General features: G+C 40.0%; 1 gene segment (V, D, J or C); it reads left to right on the forward strand.

Annotated features, from left to right (window-relative positions):
• Positions 1 to 2,634: 2,634 nt before the first annotated feature.
• On the forward strand, positions 2,635 to 3,144 carry LOC132887208 (T cell receptor alpha variable 12-3-like; the record flags this gene model as incomplete). The annotated part of the segment is given in 2 exon segments: positions 2,635 to 2,674; positions 2,846 to 3,144. Coding segments are annotated over 2 exon segments (339 nt in total), but the record flags the coding sequence as incomplete, so codon positions are not given.
• Positions 3,145 to 13,017: the final 9,873 nt, after the last annotated feature.

The raw sequence follows: 13,017 nt of genomic DNA on the forward strand, positions 1-13,017 counted from the left end.
AGATTCTCTTTCATCATACATACATACATAGCACTTTTATATATAATGCAATGCCAGGCAGCACACTAGGCTACAGGGAGAAAATAAGAAGCACAAAATAAATTAAACATCCAGTTCAGTTCTCTCTCTCTCTCTCTTGCTCTCTTTAAAGCCTCATGGCTTGCTGGCATCTTTCATAGTATGACCAAGAGCAGCAACTGTTTTTTTCCTCAGTGAAATAACAGGCTTTGTTATGACAAAGTCAATAAATCAATCACATTATCTCTCGCCGCTTTATCCTGTTCTACAGGGTTGCAGGCAAGCTGGAGCCTATCCCTGCTGACTACGGGCGAAAGGCGGGGTACACCCTGGACAAGTCGCCAGGTCATCACAGGGCTGACACATAAACACAGACAACCATTCACACTCACGGTCAATTTAGAGTCACCAGTTAACCTAACCTGCATGCCTTTGGACTGTGGGGGAAACCAGAGCACCCGGAGGAAACCCCCACAGACATGGGGAGAACATGCAAACTCCGCACAGAAAGGCCCTCACCGGCCACAGGGCTCGAACCCAGACCTTCTTGCTGTGAGGTGACAGCACTAACCACTACACCACCGTGCCGCCCTCACATTATAATAGTGATTATAATTTGTTATCCTAAATTATTCATCATGATTTATTTACAGCAATTTCAGATCAGGCCAAAGCCCCTAATGCAGCAAAACCACATATAAAAACAAATATAACAGGAAATTTAAACATTTAATAATGCATTTATTAGATTATGTTTCAACAGAATCGAATGATTGATTTTTTTATAATTACAGTGCCTTGAAAAAGTATTCATACCCCTTGAACTTTTTCACATTTTTCCACCTTACAACCACGAACTTAAAAGTTTTTTATTGAGATTTTATGTGATAGACCAACACAGAGTAGCACATAATTGTGAAGTGAAACAAAAATGATAAATGGTCTTCAAAATTTTAAACAAATAAAAATCTGAAAAATGTGATGCGCATTAGTATTCAGCCCCCCTGCGTCAATACTTTGTAGAGCCACCTTTTGCTGCAATTACAGCTGCAAGTCTTTTGTGGTATGTCTCTACCAGCTTTGCACATCTAGACACTGAAATTTTTGCCCATTCATCTTTGCAAAATAGCTCAAGCTCAGCCAGATTGGATGGAGAGCATCTGTGAACAGCAATTTTCAATTCTTGCCACAGATGCTCAATGGGATTTAGGTCTGGACTTTGACTGGGCCATTCTAACACATGCATATTCTTTGATCTAAACCATTCCATTGTAGCTCTGGCTGTATGTTTAGGGTCATTGTCTTGCTGGAAGGTGAATCTCCTTCCCAGTCTCAAGTCTTTTGCAGCCTCCAACAGGTTTTCTTCCAGGATTGCCCTGTATTTAGCTCCATCCATCTTCCCATCAACTCTGACCAGCTTCCCTGTCCCTGCTGAAGAAAAGCATCCCCATAGCATGATGCTGCCACCACCATGTTGCACAGTGAGGATGGTGTGTGCAGGGTGACGAGCAGTGTTAGTTTTCCGCCACACATAGAGCTTTGCATTTAGGCCCAAAAGTTCAACTTTGGTCTCATCTGACCAAAGCACCTCTTCCACATGTTTGCTGTGTCCCCTACATGGCTTCTGGCAAACTGCAAACAGGACTTCTTATGCCTGTCTTTGAACAATGGCTTTCTTCTTGCCACTCTTCCAAAAAGGCCAGATTTGTGGAGTGTACGACTTATATGTCCTGTGCACAGATTCTCCCACCTGAGCTGTGGATTTCTGCAGCTCCTCCAAAGTGATCATGGGCCTCTTGGCTGCTTCTCTGACCAGTGCTCTCCTTGCTCGCTCTGTCAGTTTAGGTGGACGACCATGTCTTGGTAGGTTTGCAGTTGTGCCATACTTTTTCCATTTTTGAATGATGGATTGAACAGTGCTTCTTGAGATGTTCAGAGCTTGGGATTTTTTTTATAACCTAACCCTGCTTTAAACTTCTCCAGAACTTTATCCCTGACCTGTCTGGTGAGTCTTTGGTCTTCATGATGCTTTTTGTTCTTCAGTGTTCTCTAACTAACCACTGAGGCCTTCACAGAACAAGTGTATTTCTGCTCAGAGTAAATTACACACAGTAGGACTCTATTAACTAATTAGATGACTTCTGAAGGCAATTGATTGCACTGGATTGTATTTAGAGGTATCAGAGCACAGGGGGCTGAATACTAATGCACACCACATTTTTTCAGGTTTTTATTTGTTTAAAATTTTGAAGACCATTTATCATTTTCGTTTCACTTCACAATTATGTGCTACTCTGTGTTGGTCTATCACATAAAATCTCAATAAAAAACTTTTAAGTTTGTGGTTGTAAGGTGGAAAAATGTGAAAAAAGTTCAAGGGATATGAATACTTTTTCAAGGCACTGTATATGAATTCTGCTGACAGTCGGAGTTGAAGACAGGTTCCCCATGTGAGGCTGAATGTAAAGCCAGGATGCTTCAGTAAGAATCAACAATCTGTCAGTAACAATGGTGACACTGTCATGTGGTGCTGTGGGCTGGAGCTTCATGAACCTTTATGATGTGAACATATCATAGTACAGAAAGAATACTTTCACTCAGCTGAGACCATTCATCATGTTCACTGTTATATTCATGTGTCTGTGGCTTTCACTCGGTGAGTTAACTTTGACTTTTTGTTATTGCAGAAATATTAAGTGTTGAATTAGCAATTCATTAATCTGTGTGGTGGGAAGAAAAATCAGAATGTGGGTCTGACTTATGTAGTTCTGGCTTGATGGTGGAAATGGAAAAAAACAACAACATTATGTTCTCTTCTCCATGACAGGTGACTCCATGGCAGATTCAATAAAGCCACTTTTCACTCAGTCAGTCATAGATGAAGGCAGTGATGTTACTCTGTCCTGCAGCTATGACTCAAGTGCTGCAGACAAATACCTGCACTGGTACAGACAATATTCAAAATCTAAACCCGAATTCCTTTTTTATATATCAGAAAGAGGATATAAAAGTGACTCAATCCCACCACGTCTCTCTGCTAAAGTTGATGAAAAGAAGAAAGAAGTGGATCTGCTCATCTCCTCTGCTGCTGTATCAGACTCTGCACTATACTACTGTGCTCTGCAGCCCACAGTGACAGGAAATCCAACTGCACTGTACAAAAACTTTCACACAGTTTTGTTCCACTGAAAGCAGTTCTGCCAATGATTCTGAGAAATCTACATGCACTTTTGGGGGATTCTCTCTTTCTCTCTCATGATTTATTTATTTATTTAAATTTTTTATTGTGTTGAGATCCATTTTTTTTATTTGTATACAATACAATTATACAAAACAATCACAATACAACTACACACACAAAAAAAAAACAGAATTCAAACACAACACTGAATTTAAAATTGAGTGAAAAACCAAAATTGACAGTGAGGAATAATGTGTATATGGGGATGTCCGTGTGTGTGTGTGTGTGAGTGTATATAAGGAGTAGTACTGACTTACTGTTGGACCGGGGAGATGGAGATTCTTATATTTCTCTTATTATTATCCTTGATAAAGATAATAATACTCATTTCCTTTGAAACACTCCTTCTCTGCGATCTCTCTCATGATTTATGAAGACTTAATATTCTTGGCACATTTTGGATTATTAGATATCAGTTCATTCATTCGTTCATTCATCCCATGATTCATTCCTGGGAAAACTGGGAGTGAGGGAGGAATATGATTAAAGCAGAAAACATGGAGGAAACCTCAACAAATATGGGGAGAAAATGCAAACCTCGACATCGACAGTAACCTGAGCTCAACATTGAACTGGGCAGCAATACTACCCACAGCTCAACTGTCCCTGAAAAGTGGAAATTGTACAATGGTTTGGCTTTTGTTTTTATCACAGCAATGAATAATATATGCGTGATAAGTTTTAAGAGTAACTTTCACTTTGAATTGGTTTTGAGTTTTTAGGCAGGAGTTCTAAACTGCTAATCTGCTTGAACATTACATTTCATTAGATGCTGAGATCATGATTACTCTGACGACTCGCAACACTGCTGCAAAGTACAGCTCAGGAGAACCCAAGTGGTCAATCTGTGTTCCTCTGCTGCTGTGATCATGGGGACAGTCTTTGGGGCACATCACAGAGGACCTCATCTGGGCCAGAAAAATCCCAGCAGTGTCTTAATTTCCTGCAAATACAGCAGAACAAACCTCACCTATCTTAGCCTTACTACATTCGGAAGAATCATAGAGAGCATCCTGTGCAGCTGTAACACTGTCGGTGATGAAAACTGTATTCTGTTGTAGTGTCTAACATCCTACAGCAGAGAGTGAAAACCACTCATAACATCATCAGGGTCTCTCATCTTCAGTGAGGATTCTTCATAGAAAATATTAATTTATAAAGCCATCCACTTTATGAATGTCCCCTTCCATCTTCCTAAAACAATAAGGGTCTTTAATCTCCTGGGGTATTACTTACTTACTTACTTACTTACTTACTTACTTACTTACTTACTTACTTACTTACTCATTTATTTGCTTACATACATACATACATACATACATACATACATACATACATACATACATACATACATACATATGGTACATACATAAAAATGGCTGAGCTCCTGTTAACCAGGAATGAACTTCTTTTTGCAAATGATTTTCTCCTACAGATTCGTGGTACAGCCTTGGGCGCAACATTTGTAACTGATTATGCAAATTTGTTTTGGGGATTTAATGAGAATAAATATGTCTATTCCAATCATCCTTTTACGAGTGACATGATATGATTAAAAAATTATATTGATGATTACCTCGCCTGGGACGGAGTCCACCAGGGGGCGAGTTATTGTTTTCGGTGGGGTTTGTTTGTTTTCTTAATGATGCTATGGGAAAATGGCTGGACCAATCTTCATGAAACTTTCAAGATAGATGGGCATTGGTCTCAAATAGAACCTCCAATGTTTTGGGGGTCATCCGGTCAAGGTCAAGGTTTTTGTGGCGACTGCTTCATATAGAGGCGGTAGCTGCGATGTCATCATGCTGGAAGAATGTAAGAGTGTAAGAATCATGGAGTATGGTGTCCTCTGATTGGCTGAGAGCAGTATGGTGTGTTCTGATTGGCTGAGAGCAGTTAGCAGTACAGTGTGCTCTGATTGGCTGAGAGCAGCAAAGAATCAGAATCAGAACCATGTTTACTGGCCAAGTATGTTCACACACAAGGTCAAAATCAAGGTCAAGGTCACCAAAAAGGTCAAAATCATTTTTTTCACAATATTGTCCTTCATTAGGGGCGGCACGGTGGTGTAGTGGTTAGCGCTGTCACCTCACAGCAAGAAGGTCCGGGTTCGAGCCCCGTGGCTGGCAAGGGCCTTTCTGTGTGGAGTTTGCATGTTCTCCCCGTGTCCGCATGGGTTTCCTCTGGGTGCTCCGGTTTCCCCCACAGTCCAAAGACATGCAGGTTAGGTTAACTGGTGACTCTAAATTGACCGTAGGTGTGAATGTGAGTGTGAATGGTTGTCTGTGTCTATGTGTCAGCCCTGCGATGACCTGGTGACTTGTCCAGGGTGTACCCCGCCTTTCGCCCGTAGTCAGCTGGGATAGGCTCCAGCTTGCCTGCGACCCTGTAGAAGGATAAAGCAGCTAGAGATAATGAGATGAGATATTGTCCTTCATATTCATCATAAGTGCTCCTGGGCGAGGTTTGATTTGCCTGGCAACACTTGTTTATTCTTGATTTGGAGTGGGACAGAATTACAACTACAAAACATCAGTACAGGAATAATTTAGTGGACACTAACAAATTTAGCCTTATGACAAATCTTTTATAACTTTCTTGACATTTATTCATGAATAATTCTAATTTGTTGATAACCACTGATAAAGCAGTTTTTACACACATCTAGTTTTCATCCAAAATCAAGCAAAAAAAAGGGTTACCGTTTCACCAATTCTTATGCATCAGATGAATTTATTGTAGAGATGAGGACTTTCTATTCAAATACAAAAAGTTATAAAATGTTGGTTCCCACTTTTTTCTTGCATTACTTGCTCCTGTGGCATTTAGTTTTCTGATTTCATTTTAAATTATTATTATTATTATTATTATTATTATTATTATTATTATTATTACATGTAATAAGGGCTGTATAACTGTAATGTTGTTTATATTGGTTGTGTGGTGCAGTCATTATAAATAAACCCCCCTGGTGTCACTATACCCCCTGGTGTCACTACAGTATACCCCCTGGTGACACTATACCCCCTGGTGACACATATTCTGATCAACAGTGTCAGCTACAGAAAGGGTGGAGCTCCACAAGCTGCTACAGTAAACTGCACTTATTCACCTTCATCTTTCAGCAACTTATCATCTCCATCATGCTGCTCTTTCAACTCTTTCTACTCATGCTTCTTCTGGGTACACTCATCTTAATTTTAGTCATAATATGTTTTCATATTTCATTCATTCATTCATTTCATTTCATTTCATTTCATTTCATTTCATTTCATTTCTTTTCTCTTTTTTCCCCAGGGAGCACATTACTGCAAATGACTGAGCAGCGTATATCAGAAAAGCATGTCTTGGAAGGAAATGATGTCGTTCTGTCTTGCAATTTAAAGACAACTGCAGGTGATTATATACACTGGTATCGCCAGTATCCCAAATCCAGACCAGAGTTTCGTGTCTCTGTCTATTCATCTGGACAGCAATCTGCAAACGCTGATAAAAAGCCTGAGGATCTGCAGATTTCCTCTGCTGCAGTATCAGACTCTGCAGTGTACTACTGCGCTCTGAGCCCCACAGCGACAGGAAACTTGCTAACATTGTACAAAAACCTCATGCACAGCAAAGAAAGTGTTCACATAGTGCTGTAGACTCAAACACTGCATTTCTGTATTGGCAGAAATAATAATGCAATGGAAAACATATTCACATTTTAATGTGTCTCCCATACACGTGGCTATGTATCTTGAAGGCATAAAATAATATGAATTAAAAAAAGATAATTTTCATGGCTGTTTATTTTATTTTGAAACAGTGCTTTGTGATTGTCTGCTGTTTAAAACACTATAAAAACAAGCAATACTCGTCTCTTCTGAAGTGTAATACACACTCACTAACTCTTACACACATCCATTCATTCAGTGATTATTCAGTGATTATTCTGTTCAGAAAAATCAGGAAGGGAGATCCAAGCCCAGGCAGGGTCTCTAATCCTCACGATACCTCAATATTATCATAGTGAGAGATCTCAGTCGTAATTTTTTTTGACAACTCAGAAGGTGTGGTTCTTATTTCATTCCCCGTGATTCTGTTCCGACACACCCAGACCCCACCACCACCGATTTCAAAAACTCATCAGATCTACACGTATCACAAAATTTATGCCAAAAGGTGACATGTTTGAATCCCTGTTTGCACCTCTGGAGCTGCTGCACATGAGATTTCCTCATCTTCATTTTCACTCTCAGAAAAAAAAGCCTTTTTAATGAGGAAAAAAACAAAACATCAATAATTTTCAGCATCTTGTGGCCATTTTTGTTTAACTAGATGCTATTTTTGTGCAACTGGCCAGCTGAGCTAGCAGCAAGCTAGTATTAATATGTTCACTGAGAAATTACCCAAAGAACATACAAATAGATGATCCAGTACTATATTTGGGTCCATTAAAAAAAAAAAAAAAGATTTATACATTTCAATTGTAAGACAAATTTCCATCAAACTGAAATGAATAATCCTAAAATAATTTGCATATTAAGATTTATACAATTGAAATTTTTGAGATACCAGAGTTTATTAAATTTATTCATATAAATCTTCATGCACTATTAAAAAAACTTTTAAATGTATGTGATGTGTTCTCAAATCTAAACAAATTAAAATATTTAATGTTTAATACCATACATATGCAATGTATAGGTAAGAAATTGAGGTTTTTTTTTTTTAACTGAACAATTCAGTATGCCTTAATATGGCTTATATAATGACATGACATAATTATTACACTAAATTAATGCTGCGTTTATTCAACTGACATAAATATGACAATTACTAAATTACCATATTCACTATAAAGTACATAAATTGCTAAATTCACAATCTTAGCTCTCATTTAAAAAGTTACTATAAATCATTTAAAATAGTGCATCAGAATGCAAACAATTAGCACAAAGGTTAAAAAAAATATCAGATAAACTGCATATTTTCCAAAAATGATTTGAACCCATGCACAGTGGTTAACGGTAAGCAGAAACTGTTCCTAGAGTCACTGAAAGCTCTGCCAAATGTTCTCATTGTTCACCTTCAGTGTGCATTGTGGGAAAATTAACCATGGCTTTACTATGAAAACTAACTATGGTTTTACCATGGTTTATAGTTATTCATGGTTTTCATGGTTTTTTTGGGTAACCATGAAAACCATGGTTCATGACTATGGTTTAACCATGATTTACCCATGGTTTCACTATGGTATAATCTTTGCCATAAACCATGTTGTTGTTTTTTTTTCAACCAAACCATGCTTTTTAAACCATGGTTTTCTTATTCAAGTTTCAAAAGTAGGCTACAATAATCTCATCTCATTATCTCTAGCCGCTTTATCCTTCAACAGGGTCACAGGCAAGCTGGAGCCTATCCCAGCTGACTACGGGCAAAAGGCGGGGTACACCCTGGACAAGTCGCCAGGTCATCACAGGGCTGACACATAGACACAGACAACCATTCACATTCACACCTACGGTCAATTTAGAGTCACCAGTTAACCTAACCTGCATGTCTTTGGACTGTGGGGGAAACTGGAGCACCCAGAGGAAACCCACACGGACACAACATGCAAACTCCGCACAGAAAGGCCCTCGCCGGCCACGGGGCTCGAACCCGGACCTTCTTGCTGTGAGGCGACAGCGCTAACCACTACACCACCGTTAGGCTACAATAATTCACACAGCAAACAACAAGATAACCTAGTGTTGAGTTCGTGCAATATTAGCCCAGTGGTTGGGTTAAAGTTGAGTTATTTTTGACCCAGTATTTTTAGAGTGTATTATTATTGTTGTTGTTGTTTAGGATGTACTATATGCATTTTACCTCAATGTTCACTTAAATTTTTAGGTTCTAAGTAAATGTTAATGTATCTGGGCTGTTAATCGAGATCCTTCTCTACAGCATTGACTGTTGGACGAAAGCATGGTAATACTACAGTTAGTGCATCCTTTTAAAAACCATACTATCCCTTTTTAAACTAATTTCATAGTTACTATGACCTATTACACATACAACTATGATGCTACCACATCTACTGCAGTACTATGGATAAACCACAGTAATGCTATGGTTGGTTCATAGTACTTAGAATCACCATGAAATACCATAGTAGAACCATGGTTACTATCGTGGATGAACCATAGTAATACTATGGTTGGTTCATAGTACTTAGAATAACCATGAGATACCATGGTAGAATCATGGTTCCTACATAAAAACCATAGTATAACCATGGTTACTACATAAAAACCATGGTAGATTTTTGTAAGGGTAGGGAGAGGCTGATAGGAGTGGGAGAGAGGGAAGCAGGAAAGATGAAGAAGAAACCTGGGAAGGAGGATGGATGTACATAAGGAGAGAGGCAGGCTCTTAGGGCTCATCCTGCTTTCATTCACCCATCCCTCTCAGCTTCTCTCCTCCCTGCTATCCATCCCTCTCTGATCGCTCATGGGGAGACACATCTTATCTCATCTCATTATCTCTAGCCGCTTTATCCTGTTCTACAGGGTCGCAGGCAAGCTGGAGCCGATCCCAGCTGACTACGGGCGAAAGGCGGGGTACACCCTGGACAAGTCGCCAGGTCATCACAGGGCTGACACATAGACACAGACGACCATTCACACTCACATTCACACCTACGGTCAATTTAGAGTCACCAGTTAACCGAACCTGCATGTCTTTGGACTGTGGGGGAAACCGGAGCACCCGGAGGAAACCCACGCGGACACGGGGAGAACATGCAAACTCCACACAGAAAGGCCCTCGCCGGCCACAGGGCTCGAACCCGGACCTTCTTGCTGTGAGGCGACAGCGCTAACGGAGAGACACATAAATCATAAAATTTGAGTGCTCAAATGCTGTTTCTCCAACATATGCAAAATATTTTAACAATGCTTTAAAGTAATCAAGTAAAACTTGAACTCAAACTGATACACTGGATTTATCTTTTATCGCTTAATGGTCTTCTTGATGCCATTTTCCCCCTCAAATGAGATTTTGAACCCAGTCAACATTTAAAATAACAACAGTTTTTAACAACAGAGGGAAAGAGGAACAAATGACAAGTACACAGTGATGAATATCCTTAAGATAAGGCACATTTTACTGGAAATAGCTTATTCTGTGACTGTCTCAGCAATTTTTGACCAAAACATTTGTTTTTTTGAAACAACTTGGGTTTCAGTTTTTTGCAAGTTGGGGGGCAGCTTATTCCCATCTAGGTTCATCAGTATCTTCTAAAACACCTCAAATGTGCCTTTCAGCTCTGGGGATAACTCAAGTTGAGTGCATAGATTATTCCAAATAACATCACAAGTCCAAAGGTGATGCATCGTAGATCAGTTAGAACCTTGATTCCCTCAATGACAACCTCAACATCTGCAGGCTTGTGAAAGGTTTCTGCATTCTCCTGTTTAACAACATAGATCCCCATGGCTGTCTGTACGATTGCTCTCTGGGCCTCTTCATGGTTAACATCCTGTGAGCAAGAGCTTTTAGGTATTTGAGCTCTGCTACACGACAACGATAAAACAAGACAGCAGAAAGTGCAAGGTAATAGGAAATGCACTGTTATCAGGTACAACCGCAAATCAGAAAAATTTGAGATAATGTGCAAAATGAAAATAAAAGAAAGCAGGGATTTCCAAATTTACTTTCACTTGTATTTCATTGCAGACAGTATGAACAAAAGATATTTCATGTTTTGTTTGTGTTTCTGGTCTTCTTCATTTCATTTGTTAATATACATCCATTCCTCCATTTCAGGCCTGTAACACTGTAATGCTTCTCTGATTGTGGTGGACGCTGAAGCACTGGGACAGGTGGGGTTTTGCTTTGGCAGACCTTTTTTAATGAAAGCAATTATCGCTTTTCACACAATTCTACACACACACACACACACACACACACTCGGGCTGAAGCCCGGCTGCCTCCCTCCTCTCAGCTCTTTCCCCCTTGTCAGCTCGGCCATCACTGGAAACACTCATGTACGCATGCACGTATGCGCGCGCACACACACACACACCATTAGTTAACCACAGGTGTGATCATTTTGCCACTCACCTTCCCTGGCCTCACTCTCCATTCAGAAACTGGCACTCAACCACACCGTTGCTTCCACAAACACATTCTAAAAAAATGTTGAAATAATGAGGTAAAACAATGAAATAATGGTGTGATTTGAAACAGGTGATGTCAACAGGTGATTATAATAATGATTTGGTACAAAATCCATATCCAGCAAAGGCCTAGTCTTTGAGTAACAAAGATGGGCCAAAGATCTGTCAAACGATTTGTCAATAAATGCATGAGAAAATTATTGAAATGTTTCAAAATAATGTTTCTCAAAGAATGATATGAAGGGATTAGGATATTTCACTCTCTGATTCAAAGAATCGGATTCTTGAATCTTAAATGATTCAAGCAACCTGGAGGAATTTTGGTGCATAAATGGCAAGGGTGCAAACCAAAGCGGAACACCTGTGATCTCTGATCTGTCAGACGGCACTGCATCAAGAACCATCATTCATCTACAGCTGATATACTGTAACCACATGGGTTCAGCAAACCTCTGTCAAGCGCCCCTCACACATACACACACAGTGTTGGATCGCTCAGTTCTTTCTTTGATTACTGGCTTCCCTGCAAGAATATAAGAGACAGACATAAATAAATTGCCAGTTGTCAAACACAGCTGGAACTTGTTACGTGTTACCTGGCAGTTCTACCTGATTCCTTCCCACCCAGAGCCAACACACAATGACGTCCCCACTACCACAGAGCACCATAAAAAAGACTAAAACTGTAAATGAATAAGACCAGATAATGGCCAGCGTATCCATAGAGGAACTATGATGATGATAATATACACGGGCGATTGCTCTAAGACAACGAGGGAGGCTCAGCCTCCTCTAAAAATGACGAACATCGTGTAGGATGAATTGCGCTAGGCTTATGTTTTAGCCGACCTTATAACATTGCTATTTCAGATCCAGAATCATAGAAATATATGTGCTCAACCCAACTACAGTGCGAAATCATTCCGTTATAACTTTCCCCAGTTCGCCTAATGTGTGCGTGAGTTTTTCTCCCTCGTGACAGCGCGATGCAGCCCAGCCTCAGTGGACTTCAATGGCATTTAGGAGCTATGCGCTTTTCAATCTCAAAATGCAAGACGATTATTGGACAAATACTGAGAAAACGCCCGCCCACGGAGCCCCACGGACTCCCAGCCTCAGTGGACTTCAATGGCATTTGGGAGCTATGCGCTTTTCAATATCAAAATGCAAGACGATTATTGGACAAATACTGTGAAAACGCCCGCCCCACGGACTCCCAGCCTCACAGTGGGAGGGACATGGCAAAGCTTTCCGCGAGGAGACTGGTGATTGGTGAAAGCGGCTGGATATTTTCTTTGATTGACAGCTCGTTTCAAATATAGACAGGCAGCGGTGAATCTCAGTTCAGTCCCATGCGGATTCGCAAGTGGTGTAGTGTATTGTAAGAGATCAGCTTACATTTCAATTTCATTCATTACATACGGTTTCTACCAGCTTTTTTAGTTTGTATATATTTTCATTGTAAATAAAGTGTAAATATAGTGTTGTCAAGTTTGCTATCTTAGTTCCACAAATTTCGTTTATTTGAGTGACTGAACTTGAACTTGAGGGGGCTAGTCAGCTAGCAAGAAAGCTGCGCACGGATGCCAAGCATTGTTGATTTAATTTTGG

Source organism: Neoarius graeffei, chromosome 1 (assembly GCF_027579695.1).
Source record: "Neoarius graeffei isolate fNeoGra1 chromosome 1, fNeoGra1.pri, whole genome shotgun sequence".
Lineage (NCBI taxonomy): Eukaryota > Metazoa > Chordata > Actinopteri > Siluriformes > Ariidae > Neoarius > Neoarius graeffei.